Source organism: Lontra canadensis, unplaced genomic scaffold, assembly GCF_010015895.1.
Source record: "Lontra canadensis isolate GAN:19392208 unplaced genomic scaffold, GSC_riverotter_1.0 scaffold51, whole genome shotgun sequence".
Taxonomy (NCBI): Eukaryota; Metazoa; Chordata; class Mammalia; order Carnivora; family Mustelidae; genus Lontra; species Lontra canadensis.
Window position 1 is genome coordinate 6488970 of NW_022631045.1, and position 15573 is coordinate 6504542.

At 42.4% G+C, this 15573-nt stretch overlaps 1 protein-coding gene across 5 annotated transcripts in view; it reads right to left on the minus strand.

The window, feature by feature from the left end:
- Positions 1-15573, minus strand: part of ENOX1 (ecto-NOX disulfide-thiol exchanger 1) — a 283781-nt gene that overhangs the window by 132712 nt on the left and 135496 nt on the right. For all 5 annotated transcript variants that reach the window (XM_032873965.1, XM_032873963.1, XM_032873967.1 and 2 more), the window contains one exon: positions 3713-3819. In XM_032873965.1, the coding sequence (XP_032729856.1) occupies positions 3713-3819 (107 nt within the window). The remainder of the gene's footprint in view (positions 1-3712; positions 3820-15573) is intronic.

Consider the following 15573-nt stretch of genomic DNA (forward strand, 5'->3'; position numbering starts at 1 on the left):
ATAAGAAATATGCACGATGACATTTATAAAAGGTCTTGTTGACCACTGTGTAAATTCAGGAATGTTTCTTCATCTCTCTAAACCTTGATTTACTCATTGGAATACTGAGATAATAACAGTTTTGAGGATCAAATAAATTAATGCATGCAAAACTCCTTAGGATTATGGTTCGCTAAGTTGATAACATAGACAACTATAATTCTTCACACAAAGTAGCACCCCTGTGGGGTGTCTAGGTGGCTCAGTCGGTTAAGGTTAAGTGTCTACCTTCAACTCAGGTCATGATCCCAGGGTGCTGGGATTGAGAGGGCGTGGGCTCCCTGCTCAGCACGGGGTCTACTTTTCCCTCTCCCTCTGCCCCAACCCCACTTATGATTCTTTTCTAATGAATGAATAACATCCTTAAAAAAAAAATTAGTGCCCTTACATTGTGTGTGCGTGCTCCTGTGTGATCACACGCACACGCTATTCAGACAGCGAAATGGTAAAATGCCAAAGATGCTGGATGACAAAATAGAACCGATGCCTGCTTTTTGGTGTTTCACATCATCATGTAGCATTTAGTGTTTCTGTGTGATGGCTGTTTTGACATCACTGAGAGATCTTAGGATCATATCTTACTTTTTCTACTTACTAGAGGAGGGACGGTAGTCAAAGAGTACATGGGAAAACGCATTGTAAAAAGTAACAAGTCACAATACATTTTTTACTCCCTTGCCAAAAAACTAGGACACTAATTATTCATGGTAAGTAATTATACTATTTTGTATTAAGCTGAATATTGTGTATTTGTGAATCCTTACCAGTTCTGTTCTGTCAAATGTACTATCCTCAAGAAAACAAAATAAAACAGGGAAAGAACTACATTATTCTTTTTCTCACCTCTGAAATTGAAGTCTCTAAATAAAAGTCAAAGAGTTAAAATAATTTTGCTTCTGAATAACAATAAAACTAAATTATAACACTTAATGTATTAACGGCATGATTTTAAACATAGTTCTAATGTCCATCTAATGGATGTGCATATTTTATTGTGTTACAGGTTCTCTGAACTCTCCTCTCTCCTTAGCTCACAGATTTTAACTGTAGTAGGACCAAAAGAAAATTAGGTCTTGCTAGCAGTATTCGCGTGGTCAACTCTGAACCCTGGCAACAAGCCCTGCAGAGGACCAGAAAAGGGGAGGGAAGGCAGAGAGTCAAGGTCCCTGGGAGAGGGACACCCATCATGGGGATCCTTGAGAGGCCTCCAGGAGGATGGGCAGTGCCTCCTCACTTGACCCCGCCAGCCAGTAGAAAGAGGTGCCAATTCCGCCGTAAATAACACCAGTGGCTCTTGGAGGCAGACGTCACGTGTGATTAGTGGGGACGCCTTTAGGTTGTGTACAGCTAATTTTTCTACTGACAAAGAACCCAGTTCCTAAAGAGGTGGTGTGAAAATACTTGAAACAAGGAAAAGTCAGGAGGAAGGAATAAATGAGGCTGAAAGGGCCTGTTGTTGAGTCCCCACAATTAATGACAAACTGTCATATTGTAGCTGTTCTTGTGTGGAAGGGTGTTGGAAAGAGAAAAAAAAAAAAAAACTAGAGGGGGAAAAAAAAAAAAAAAGCCGAGGGTGTTTCCACAGGGTGCCTCTGGTTCAGCAGTAAATCGCTCGTACACTCTCATAAATCTGCGAAGGTGTTGCAGATAATTAACAGATGCTGTACACGGGAACACGGAAAAAATCAAGCCAATTATCAAGCTTATACGCAACAGAGAAATCATCCACAATGTTAAATTACCAACTGGTATTTAATCAATTAAGCGACATGTAGGAGAGAAAATCAAAGGTAATTTAGAATTCTATTTCCTAGAATATCAAAAGAGGTGGTAGGAGTGGCAGGGAGGCACAAAGCCCCTTTGCAGGAGCACCCTTCAGGAACGTGTGCATCCATTTCTACTACGCCCTGTGGACCCAGCAAAGTGAGCAGGCTTCCTTAGAACAAAGCTGGAAGCTTCACGTGCCCTGCTCAGCAGTGGGGACACAGCCCCCGTTCCTTTGGGGACCAGGGCTAGGGGCAGTGGACCAGGTCTGTGGGAAGTGTGATTTAGATCAATAATGGATTATTTCCTAACATTCACATACTAATGACAGCCTTTTTATGTCAGATCATTAGCATAATGCCACTTGCCTTCCCCTTAACATTTCTTTTAATCATTTGCTGTTTATATGAAGGAAAAAAAAAATAAGATAAACAATTCTTAGACCCACTGTTCCCAAATCTGAATCAGTTTATGGATTTCAATTTGTGTTTTCATAACCCTCGATCTGTATATTTCATCCTAAACGAGGACTCTCTCTCCTCCTGAAAATCAGCCTTGACTCAGGTCTCAATTCAGTGTCTGGGAGAGCAGCAGGTAAGCACCCTTTGTTTTTCTGGCCCCTGAAAAATTAAAGAGAAATCCCACTTCCTCCTTACTCATAATCCTGAACAGAGGAACAGAACTACATCAGTCACCAGCCACCTTCTTAAGTATTTGTGAACAAAATAAAAAAATGTCCTTCTTAATAAATTGCACTAGCATTTTAAGTGTCCCATTATTGTGGAGTCATTCAGTATTCACCATAATAACAGTGATAATAAAGGATTCATTTGGTTTTCATGTGGACATTACATCTAGTGCCATTGGTGTTTAGCTGTAATTTAGCATTAATGGGCACTTAAAATGCTACCCAAATGATTGATATTATAGTACTTTGTGGTTCTTCAAATTCCATATAAAAAACTTACTTTACAAGTGTGAGCCCAAATCATTAAATAAACAAGTCTTACCTTCTATAAGTTTGGGGATTTTGAAAGAAGGGAGTATCATTTAGAGAACTTTAATATTAACATGCTAGAGATGGAGAGGCATCCAAATGGAAAACATTCTCTCATCAAAAAAAACCACACACACATACACAAAACACACAAAAAAAACCAAATAAGCAAACAAAGATAGTATACTTACTTTTAAATGACAGGTTCAAAGCGTACACTAAACTGTGAAGTTAAAAATAACAGCTGCACGACCCATGACTAATGACACATTCTGGTCTTTCTGGGTGGCAAGGAAGGTCAAGGTCTGGCCTCTTTCCTTGGGGTGGATACTCACACTTCACACATGCATTGCTGCAGAAGGGTGGACTCTGGCTAGCCTGGACATTCAATCCCCCAAGGGAAAGGCACTCTGGGGAGAGCTATTACAGACCCGGCTGGCTAGCAAAGGGGACTAGGGCATTATTTATGATGGGAAGGCACAGAAGAAAGGCTTACTTGCCATTTCTAGCCCAAAGAGCAAAGCATCATCATCATGTTGCAGAACACTGGGGAAAAAAAAAAAAAACAACCTTCCATATTTATTTAAAAAGCCAGTTTTCTATTTTACATTACACTTTTCTTCAGAATAGGCAGGCAAAGTGTCTTGGCTTATTTCCGAGCTTTTTGCTATGAATGGGAGAGATGCCTTTCTCCCTTTGCAGGGGTAGAAAAGCACTCTGTTTTCTAAGCATTAAGTCAGCTGCTCTTCTGGCTAAGGCCCAAGTCTGAGCTGGGTTCGGAGCTGACAATGAGACAGGACAATGGTACAACAGCTGCCCGCTATAACAAAAACCGAAATGGCTGCAGCCACACCATTCTCTGCCAATCCAGCTGTGTGATGGTGGTTAGAAAGTAATCATAAAATCACCAACCTCAGAGTGCTTTCGCCAAATGTCTATGTTCTTGCGCTGAGCTTTCGAGAAATGGTCCCAAGCTTTTTGTCTGGTAGAAGCGTTGAAAACGGCCACAATCTGCTCAACTTTGGTGAACAAGGAAGTCAAACAAGACAAGTAATTTATGTTGTGATCACTATAGGGAAGCAAAGCAAAGACACTAGGAGTCTATGGATGATGTCACAGTAGAAATAACATCATCAATATCCATCCAATTTGTGCCTTTTTATACTTACATTTTAGCAAGGTTGGGGAGGTCTCCCTTCAAGTCTGTCTCCATAACTTTAGATTAAAACAAATTCTAAATACGACTCGGAAGAGTTCATGGGCATCTGCTTCCAAGCATTCCACAGCTCTTGTTTAAAAATGGGACTTGCTATGCCTATATACCAAGATCTACAGAGACAGATCTGGAGTTGGCATACAGATACAGATATATGGATAGAGGACCGCCGGTTGGGGGCTTAGAGGTGAAGCCAGGGTGGACTGGCTGAATGAGGAAGAGCCAAACATGTATCTTTTCTTTTTTCGTCTCCATCTCAAGGACTCAACTGCAGTCCTCGGAAGACAGTACCATGTCCAAGTTCCAAGCTGGGGCAATGAGTAGTTATTTCATATTGCCCCTCAATCTCAAGGGCCATTTTTACTCCTTGGCTCCTTTCTCCTTCCTGCCCCTCCCCCTCCCAGCCCCTGCACTCACTGCAGTCAGTCCTCCAGCCCTCTGGCAGGGAACAGGAGCCATAGCCTCCATTCAAGACAGACCAAGGCTCCTCCAACCAGCTGCACAGGCATGCAGATCGCATTTCGACACCCTATGGCGCCCTCTGTAGCTCATCACGACCACGTACCATTCTGTTCTGCCATTTTCACTTTCATAAGGCTGCCCTCCCAAACCCCTTGAAGTGCTTACTCTCTCACTTTGACTTCATTTAGTACTTTTGGGGCTCTTGGGCAGAGCGCTACTGGAATGATAAATGTTGGGGGTCTGAACAAAGCTATACAGAGAAGGGCATGAGCTCTTAGTAGTGGATCTTAGGGGTGGGGCCAACCAACAGTTATTGATCTAATAAGCATGGGATTAGGAAATTATAGCACCGAATTAACTGTATGATTAAACTTGAATTTCTGAATATTTAGTTAGGAAGGCACAGTTAGAATTAGCCTCTCATGGATGCTAATACTCTAACATAAATCCTTCTTAAGTGATTCCCAAGGCTCTATTATAAAAAAGGGCATCAAAGCTCTTCCAAATCTTCCAGGTGTCCAATGTATGGCAAAGAGTAATAGAGTAATCCCCACAGAAGAACAACAATCTTAAAAAGAAGCCCACAAAGCAAACAAGAGTGTGATGGAGCAGAGAAGGAAAGTAGATTCTGTTCACTTATCACACTGTAAATGTCTCATAAGGCTAATGAGCAACCACTTCCTGATCAATGTGTAATTCTCACAGAGGCTGTGATGTTTACTCATTACTACTTTGAAAGAATCCCAACTCCAAACCTTCCTATTCATCAAACTTTATCATCAGGTCACATGATGAATTGGTTGCACCCAGTTTGCAGCAGGAGGAGGTGCCACCCCCTTTGCTCACACTCTCCGTGCATACACGTGGCTCCCTTCCCTGACCCTGTCTGGACAGGGTCACACATTGTGTGCTGCTCTAGGTGTGGATGTGTACCTGACCACCAGCTCTCAGGCCTCTGCTGGAAACTGGCTCTGCCCTCCTGCCCCGGCTCCCTGCTGTTTTGTCTGCACGCAGGCTGGGGTCATAGGGGACTTTAAGCTACCTTCTGCAAGGGCAACACAGTGCAGTCAGCCCAATATGCACCGGTGAAATCAGCAGTCAGATGAGGTTATGTGGCAGGGGTGGTAATCACAAGCCTGTTAAAGAGGACCGGATCCTACTGCTTTAAGAGTAGAGCTTTATAACAGCCATCTATAAGAGTGAGAACTGTGGTATCCAAAGGGGAAGGGGCAGTAAGGATTGAAGCCGAGTATTTGGGTGGTGACAGTCAAAATTCTACCATCAATCAAGAAAGGTTGTTAATAAAGGGAATAAACTAGAGAGAAAATTCTCTGTTCATGTATGTGTGTGAAGTAGAGGGAAGGTAAGAGTGGCCAGTAACACCTCTGGAAGCATACGGAAGGGAAAGCACTTAGAAAAAAGACCCAGTGGCCAAATACTACACAAGTTCAAGGGTAAAAATAGATCCTCTTATACCTACTCAAGCCATGTTCTGTGGCAAATGTTTTGCGTTTGAGTTAAAGTGCCTCAGTTATTTAGAACAAGTTGTTACCATATCCCAGGGCATAGTTGCAATGCAATCAACTATCCACCCATCCATCCTTTCGTACAGCAAACATCTGAGTTCCTCTGGTTATCAAGCACTTGACTGACTGCTAGAAATATATAATTAAGACAGTGCTTGCACTTGATGAGATCATAGGCTCTAGGGAGAAAGAAAGATAAGCAGTTAATTATCCTATGCTAGAGACGTGTGGATGCTATGGGGACACAGTAACAAACTCAGTAGGTGGAGTCAGGAAATACTCCCAAAACTCCCAAAAAGGCATCATTGTTGCTGGACCTTAAATGATGGATCAATGCTTGCTCCTGAGTTCAAAAGATGGTATGGAGTCATGAAAGGACTTTGTAGGGTTGGGACAAATGCTGAGCGAGGATGGATCAAGAAGGACAGTGGATGTTAAGCCAGCTGGTGAACTTCGTATTGTAGCCCTAAGACACACATCTGAGTAGGATGTGTTTGGGAGAAATGATGAAGGCTTGAGTTAAAGCAGAGCACTGCAGTAGAGGAGGAGCAAGGAGTCATTTGCCGGAGTGAGGTGATACCACAAGGGGCTGACTTGCTATGAGTCTCCCTTTCAAGAAAGGGAGACAAGGATGGCTCAGGCTGGAGAAGTATGTAGACCATGAGGACAAGCACAGGGGGAAGTCTGAGAGAGAAGGTAGAGAGTTTGCTTTTGAACATGCTGAACTTGACATGCCTGAAGGTCATCTCGATAGAGCTGAAACACATACTAGGGGTTCAGAAAGAAGTCAAGACTCAAAATTGAGACAGGTCTTAAATTTTCCAGACTATTCTCAATTTCAGGAATTGTGTTCTTTTCGGTATGGTAATTAATTAAAAGCAAAACTACATGTGGCTAACTTTTTACTTCTAAGTTTTATACTTTCTCCACATATTTTAACAAATAATAAAGAACCCCTCCAAAACCAAAAAATATTTAAAAAAATGGTTTAAAAAATATTTTTAGGTTTAAAAAATATCCTCACAGTGTTTCCAAGGCCCAGTTTACTTCTCTCATTTCTGTGCAGACTGCCCCCAACCAGCCATTTGTCTTGCAATGAAAGTTCTTGGGCACAAAAGGACTCAGAAAGAGTGCCTGGATCAGCAGGAATTCATCATCCTTAGGGAAAAACCACCTCAAAGAGTATGCCTTAATGAATGTGATTTAAAGACAGCAGATTTTCAAAATCATAAATCAGGATGACTGCTGGTGGTGATGTCACAAGTAAAGACCATACACTTTTTTTTTTTTTTTTTTTAAAGATTTTAAAAGAGCACGCACGAGTGGACAGGATATAGGGAAAGGGAGAGAGAATCTGAAGCAGGCTCCAGACTTGGGGACCTGATCTGAAACCAAGAGTCAGATGCTCAACCAACTGCACCAACCCAGCGGCCCCAGTGTACACTTTTCATTGTCTCCAGCAGGGAACCCCAAAGAGCAAGTCGCCGAATTTGACCATCACTCACTACTTCCCTGGTATATAATTCACACTACTTGTTCTATATATAATAAAACTACAAGTAGTTACTAACTGAACTGAATTTTTTAAAATTCTACCTAAGGGGTGCCTGGGTGGCTCAGGTCATGATCCCAGGATCCTGGGATTGAGCCCCCCAGTGGGGCTCCCTGCTCCGTGGGGAATCTGCTTCTCACTCTCACTCTGTGCTCTCCCTCTGTCTCAAATGAAGAAATAAAATCTTTTTAAAAAATAAAATTAATAAAATAAAATTCTACCTAAAAGCTCAGAGAAGAGATAAATAGTAAGCAAGATGGTACCAGTACTTGTTCAAAAAAGCAGCTTATAGAAGAACAAATTCAGATCAGTCCCAGTCTGTGCCAGTAGTGCGCCCGGTGGGCTAGAGACTACGAGGTTCCGAGAACCTAGTTGAGGCTGGATCAGCTATACACATAAATATTTTTAAAATACTATCAATAAAAAGAGATCAGTCAGAAAACTTAAATCTACATTCATACACCTTGCAAATTTCCCTCAGCCCACTGCCAAATTCTACATTAGAATGTTTTGCCCAAATTAGGTTGAGAATCAAGAAAAAATTAAAAGTGATTTTTTTCACAGTATGTTTGAATGTCAGTCTTAGATGTCATATGAGATTCTGTAACATATATCCAGCAGGTATAAGTGAACCTAAGAGAAGGGGAACAGAGCTTCGATGAAGACGCTAATCACTCTTTGCGGCTGCAGACCCCACGTTAAAAGATAAACTGAGGTCTGTTAAAAATCTGAAGTTTATTTGAGCAAAACGGATGGAATCAGGCCGTGCCAAACAGGAAGTGGTTAGGGGCACTCCCCTTCTTGGCAGGAGCTAGGGAGAGGCTTTTCTAGAGAAAAGGCAGAAGCAAAGCAAGGATATCATGGATTGGTCACAGCTTCAGGTCTAATTGGTTGCTTGTGATTGGTTGTGTTGAGGTTTTGATTTTGTGACTTTCAGGCATTTGTAGACTTGGATTTGGGTTTGCCTATGTATGCCACAACCACACCAGAGCCACCTCTGTCTGGGGTTCTCCTTGTTCAATTAACTGAATATCCTACTAGTGATTAGTCATTCTTTGCTGTGTGTAAAGAGACCCACATACACACACATAACACACATGTGTATATGTATAATCTTCAGAATTTTTTTTTTTAAATCCATAAGACTGGGGCATCTGGGTGGCTCAGTGGGTTAAAGCCTCTGCCTTCAGCTCAGGTCATGATCCCAGGGTCCTGGCATCAAGTCCCGCATCGGGCTCTCTGCTCACCAGGGAGCCTTCTTCCCTACCTCTCTCTCTCTGCCTGCCTCTCTGCCTACTTGTGATCTCTGTCTGTCAAATAAATAAGAATCTGAAAAAAAAAAATCCATAAGACTAATTTATTAATCTTTTTAAAATTTTTTTTTTTTAATTTTAGTACTTTCCTCCACGTCAAAATGTTTGGACCTCTGCTGAGTTCAGAACATATTTCTCACTTGGGAGAGAGCTTTGTAAATTACCATTAGAAGCCTTGCCTTCAGTCTAAGGGAAGGAAAGCTCAGAACAGGACATCTGTTTACCCAGAAACAGGCCCTGCTGAAACAAGCTCTCTGCGGGCTGCCTGGGTGGCTCAGTCCATTAAGCATCTGCCTTGGGCTCAGGTTGTGATCTCAGGGTGCTAGTGATCTAGTCCCACATTGAGCTCTCTGCTCAGCGGGGAATCTGCTCCTCCTTCTGCCTGCTGCTCCCCCTACTTGTGCTCTCTCTCTGGCATATAAATAAAATAAAATAAAATAAAATAAAATAAAATAAAATAAAATAGAATAAAATAAAATAAACAAACTCTCTGAGAAGGATCAGAGCATCAAGCACAAAACTTCTGGCTTCGGGGTTGTACAAGGCTCCTAAATTCAGAGCTCCGGGCAGAAAAGCCTTGGAAGCAAGGAAGAGGGAGGTTAGGCTCCTCCAAAGAACACAAACCCACCTTTTCCTTGTCCTCCTGACTGCGTTCTTCCGTAGTCCCTGCACTTCCTACCTCTTGCACTCTAGCTAAATAGCTGCGAGAGAGCCTTTGATCCCTTTACTGTGGCAAATATCTGGAGAAACTAAGTCCTTCCAGGCAGAAGGCTTACCTAAATAGAGTATCTCAAACAAGGCTTCCAAACTCAATTTTTGTTTTTAATGTTATCTGGGCTCACCATAGAGCCTAAGTCTGTAAGCTTCTGAGGAAATGTGGTTTTCCTTTAAGGGATAACATTTTTCCACATCCTCTAAGAATAGCTCAGAAAAAATGTTCAAAGAAAAGCACATAACTAATGAAACAGTTGACCACAACCCCCCCCCCCCCCCCCCCCCCCCCGCGCCAGCTTGTTACTGTTGTTTTTAAATCCTAAAAGCTGGGGTGTAATTGATGAGTCTTGGCTCCAGGCTGAAGAATTGTAACAGAGAAAATACAGTAAGTGATTCAGGCTCTCAGGACACCCAGAGGAGCAAGACAAAGCCAGAGGGAGGAGCAGTTAGTGTCTGACAGGGGCAGGGCAAGCCTGGAGGAGAGATTCCCAGAGAGATTCCTGCCTACTCACTCTGGGTCCTGAGCACAGAGGAGCCTGCCAGTCAGCCTGGCAGGAAGCCCGGGAGATAGAGAATTAACACGGTCAGACCCATATATTAGGGAGGCATGGCCTAGAATTTCAACTTGAGGAGGAAAAGGGCAGTCTGGGGTTTTCTCTGGAGATGGGTGAAAAAGAGCACTGCTGAGTGACACTGTGAATCCATCACAGCCCCATTAAACCTGAGGCCGGACAGCCTGGGCCAGCAGCACGTTTCTTAACTTCCTGGCTAGACGAGGCCAGATGGCTGGTTCTTTGGGGGGAATGGCGATGGAGACAGAAAGAAAGAGAAACATGGTGATCAAATTATAAAAAAAAAGAAATAGGATGCTTTTAGCCAACTTCAAGTAAGCAGGGGCTGGTGATTCAAATAAATGGTGAGGTGACTTCTTAAGTCACCTTAAATGGTGGTGACTTCTTACGCTTTGTATAAATCTTGATACATTTCAGGAACTGCAGATCCCCTTGTTAATGCATATATTCAAACATTTTGAGAAGTATCAAAACAACAATCTATAAGAATATTACAATTTTAATGGTTCCTTACCATATGCAGCATTTATGAGGCTTTTAAAAATCCAATAAATCCTCCTGGGTAGATTATCCCTATCAACTAAATGAAAGTAATAGATATATATAAGAAAAAAGGAACAAAGCAAAATATAAAAGGCTACCTTCCCATCCTGGTTGCCTCCCATCCAGTTTCTCTCTTTAAAGGTAACCACTCTTAACAGATGCTAGCATCTCCATCCAGAGAAAAAACCTTAAGCATATGGAATAAACTTGTCTATTTTTCTAGGTACAACATTCCTTTCTTTACACACAAGTGCTTGTATTGTATACACTGTGCTGGGACTTGCTTCCACTTAACGTAACTTGGAAATCTACTGATGTGCATGTGAAAGGCACACTTCATTTCACCGTGCTTCCCTTTACTACACTTCACAGATAATTGTGGTTTTTACAAATCGAAGGCTCCTGGCAACTCTCTGTCCGTCACATCCACCAACATTCTTTTTCCACCACCATTTGTTCACTGCATGTCTCTGTGCCATATTTTGGTAATGCTTACCATATCTCAAATTCTCATCATTATCATATTTGTTATGATGATATTGATCAGGGGACTTTAGTATTGCTACTGTAATTGTTTTAGAGGCACTGCAAACCAAACCCACATAAGATGGCAAACTTAACCAATCAATGTGTGTGTTCTGGCTGCTCCTCTGACGGGCTGTTCCCCTACCTTTCTTCCTCTCCTGGGGTCTCCCTAGTTCCTGAGATACTATAATATTGCAATTAGGCCAATTAATTTACAATGGCCTCTAAGTGTTCAAGTGAAAGGAAGAGTCAATTAATGTGGTAAACTTCACTGCTATCTTATTTTAAGGAACACCCACAACCACCCCAGCCTTCAGCGAGCACCAACCTGAACAGTCAGCAGCCATCAATGATGAGGCAGGACCCACCACTAGCAAAAAGATTACAACTCCCTGAAAACTCAGATGGTTAGCATTTTGTAGCTACAAAGTATTTTTATTTTATTTTATTTTATTTTTTTAGAGAGAGAGAAACTTCAGCAAGCTCCTTACCCAGCTAAAAGCCTGACACGGGGCTCGATCTCATGACCCTGAGATCATTACCTGAGCCTAAATCGAGCGTCAGATGCTTAACTGACTGAATCACCCAGGCACCCCAGCCACAAAGTATTTTTTTTTTTTTAAAGATTTTATTTATTTGACACAGAGAGATCACAGTGGACAGAGAGGCAAGCAGAGAGAGAGAGAGGAGGAAACAGGCTCCCTGCGGAGCAGAGAGCCCCATGTGGGACTCGATCCCAGGACCCTGAGATCATGACCTGAGCTGAAAGCAGCAGCTTAACCCACTGAGCCACCCAGGTGCCCCCACAAAGTATTTTTTAATCAAGCTATGTACAATGATTTTTTAGAGACATAAGGCTTTTGCACCCTTAATAGACTACCACAGGGTAAGTATATCTTTTACATGCACTAGGAAACCAAAAAATTCATTGGGCTCACTTTATTGTGATATTCACTTTCTTGTGGGAGTCTGGAACTGAGCTCGCAGTATCTTTGAGGTATTCCTGTATTAGTAAGGCTGCAATGAACATCTTCAGACATATCTTTTGACATTTTTATATAAGGGTCTTTATAAGAAATTCTTAGCGGTGGAACAGATAAAAGAGTATCTGAATTTTAAATTTTTGAGAGCTATTGACAAACTGTATTCCAATTTCATGCCCACTAAGTATTTTTCAGATTAACTGGAAGTTGGTACCTTTTGACGTCTTTCACCCATTTCCTGTACCCTTAAACTCAACCTCTGGCAACCACCAATCCAGTAGACTGTTTTAACAAGCTTTCCAGATCATTCCAATGAATGCTGAAGTTTGAGAACTCTCATTTAAACCATTATCTCATTTAAATTTCCCAACAACCCTCTGGGACTGGTGCTTCTATTACTCCATTTCATGGATAAAGAAACAGATTCTCAGAGAGGTATTATTACTTGTCCAAGGTCACATACTTAGCAAGTGGCGAAATTGGGAATGGAATTGTATCTGCTCGACTTCAACTTATGTATATCTGACCCTGGAACAATGCGGGGGTGACAGATACTGACCTGCCCCACCCCCAGTCAAAAATTGCATATAGCTTTAGACTCCCCCAAAACTTAAGAGCCTCCTGCTTACAGTTTATAAAATAGCTGATCAACACATATTTTGTAGATCATATGTATCACATACTGTATTTTTTTTTTAAAGATTTTATTTATTTATTTGACAGACAGAGATCACAAGTAGGCAGAGAGGCAGGCAGAGAGAGAGGGGGAAGCAGGCTCACTGCTGAGCAGAGAGCCTGACGTGGGGCTCGATCACAGGATGCTGAGATCATGCCCTGAGCCAAAGGCAGAGGCTTTAACCCACTGAGCCACCCAGGCGCCTCTCACATACTATATCCTTATAATAAAGGAGCTAGAGGAACATTAAGATAATCATAAGAGAAAATACATTTACAGTTCTACTGTGCTGTATTGAAAAAAAATCTGTGGACCAGCAGTTCAAACCCATATTATTCACGGGCCAACTGTATTTATAAACATTTGTATATGGATTTATACTATGGGCAAAGTCTCATGAGCACTGTGGGTAGCACCATGTCAGGCATTGAGCTAGGCTCTGGGGATAGGGCTGAAGATACTGCTGGTTCTTGCAGCCCTGAGGGGAGACCACCACTGACAGGATGGAGTCATAGGAGAAGAAGCTTGAAGAGAGCACCGAAGGAGGCAGGAAAGGCTTGAAGGACCCCTGGACCAAAACTTTAAGGTATGTATAATTTTCTAAAAGGAAGAAGCCAAATAGTTGAGATTGTTATGGGGCAGGAAGCTTACTGACCCCTCTCCATAAGCATTCTGAAGAATCTGGAAGACGATGAAGGAGTGTCTGCAAAAGGGCCCCTACTTCTTGTGTGTCTCCTGGACTGGAACGGACTTCCCTTCCTCAGCAGTCATCTGAAATCCACTCCACCCTACTTTTGTTCATCACTGTTGTTGGATAATAAACCTGGGGGAGGGGAGAACCTGAGAAGGTGGGGCCGGGCTGAGGGAGTGTTTTTAGGAATGGGACACTGTGGGGTTGCATGTGAGCCTGAGCAGGGAGGGAGAGCCAGGAAGCCGCATTGTGGGGAAGTCTGAGCTCTAGCACCAAGCAGCCATGTGCCCTCAAGAAAGCCTCTATGTTTGAGGTCCAAAGCAAAAGGGGATGGTCTAGCCGTTTCTAAATATCCGCCCCAGCTCCGGGATCCTACAGAAGATGAAGACGGGTCAGCAAACTTTTTCCACAAAGAAACAGGAAATATTTTTTGCTTTGCAGGTCATACGATGGATACCAACTTGTACCTCTTCGTCAGTTGCATAGAAGAGTCCAGATCACAGCATCTCTGCCTTAAAGTAACCATACTGACACCTCACTTTTCCTTAGATCTAGTTTAAAAGTGTCTTGTCTTTAAAAAGTTTTTGTGGAAAAAAAAAAAAAGTTTGCAGGCAGAATCTTTCCAAAGTAGCTCAGAGACGACTTCTTCATAGCCTATCCCCTCCTCCTCCACCCATGCCCCTCCCACCTCCTCCTTACACTTGGCAGTGCCTTCTTTTCCAGTCCCTTCAAGTGGGCTTATATTAAGATGGCGGGGTTTCACCTCTAGCTCCCCAAAGTTCTATTTTTTCTGAATTGCCGTCCTCTTCACTCAATATATACTATATTAACTCTTGAAATCTAGGCTTCCACAATTCCTTATTATTCCAGAGTGTAAGGCTTAATTTCTGTCTCTTATTTTGCTATCAGTAAAACATTTTGTGTGTGTGTGTTATTATCGTAGTGGTATTACTTGGCTCAGTACATATATTTTCAGTGAGACTGAAAGGAGAGAGACCAAAAAAGGCTCAACTCAGATCTGGCAGGCTTCTAGTATCCTCTCCTATTGCTTTTCGTATCCTGTGAAATAGGAAATTCTGTGCTCATTCTTGATTTGAAAGATTTTATAAAAATTATTTTCTCTGGACATTGATTCTCTGAGAGCAAATAGGTTTTTTTTTTTCTTTTTTTTTTTTTTTAAATGAAAATAATGCTTCCAGCACTTAAAACACTGGCAAATATAGCTATCAGTGTGATTTGGAGGAGAAGCAGAAAACCTGTCGAGCTGCTAAAGCAGTTAGGGTTTTGTTTTGTTTTGTTTTTTCCCCATGGATGAACGATAGCAATGACGACCACAGACATGGAAAACATTTTAACACTTCATAAAATTCCTTCCCGACAGCAGGAACATAGAAGCCAAATTTCCCTTGGCAGAAATTAAAAAAAAAAATGTTTAGCTGAGATGTTCCTAAGAAGTAAGTGGTTTCAGAAAGAGCTTTTCAGGCAGAAGAAATGGGGATGATGACACCCATCTGCCTGAAAGCAGGGTCATGGTCCACAGGGAGATCACAGACCCAGCATCTGTCACTCCAGCACTCCGTGTACTACTGGGTATTTAAAAGGCGCCCAGTAAATATTTGTGGGTGAATTTCATCATTCATTCAAACACCTGAGGTTTTTACGATTTTAATCAAGAAAGCAAATGGGGATGTGATAGAGGAGACCGGACAGGGAAGGTGCAGCCCCCCCCAACAAGGATCCTGACCTGTCTACACTCTGTAGCACCCCAGCAGGGTGCCGTGCACAGACCCCAGGGTTGAAATGTGGCTTGAAATTTGCAGAACTGCCCTGCAGACATGACCTCCACAGTGAGGCAGAAGCGGGGCATGCGCCTAGGAGGGTATAGGAGCCACTCTTTTGTGATCAGCTAAGGAGCTCTCGGCATCTTGGCTGGATCCCAGCAGGGAGGCTGGCTCTGTTTCAGATATTCAAGGAAAAAGGGATCAAAGTCATGGACATGA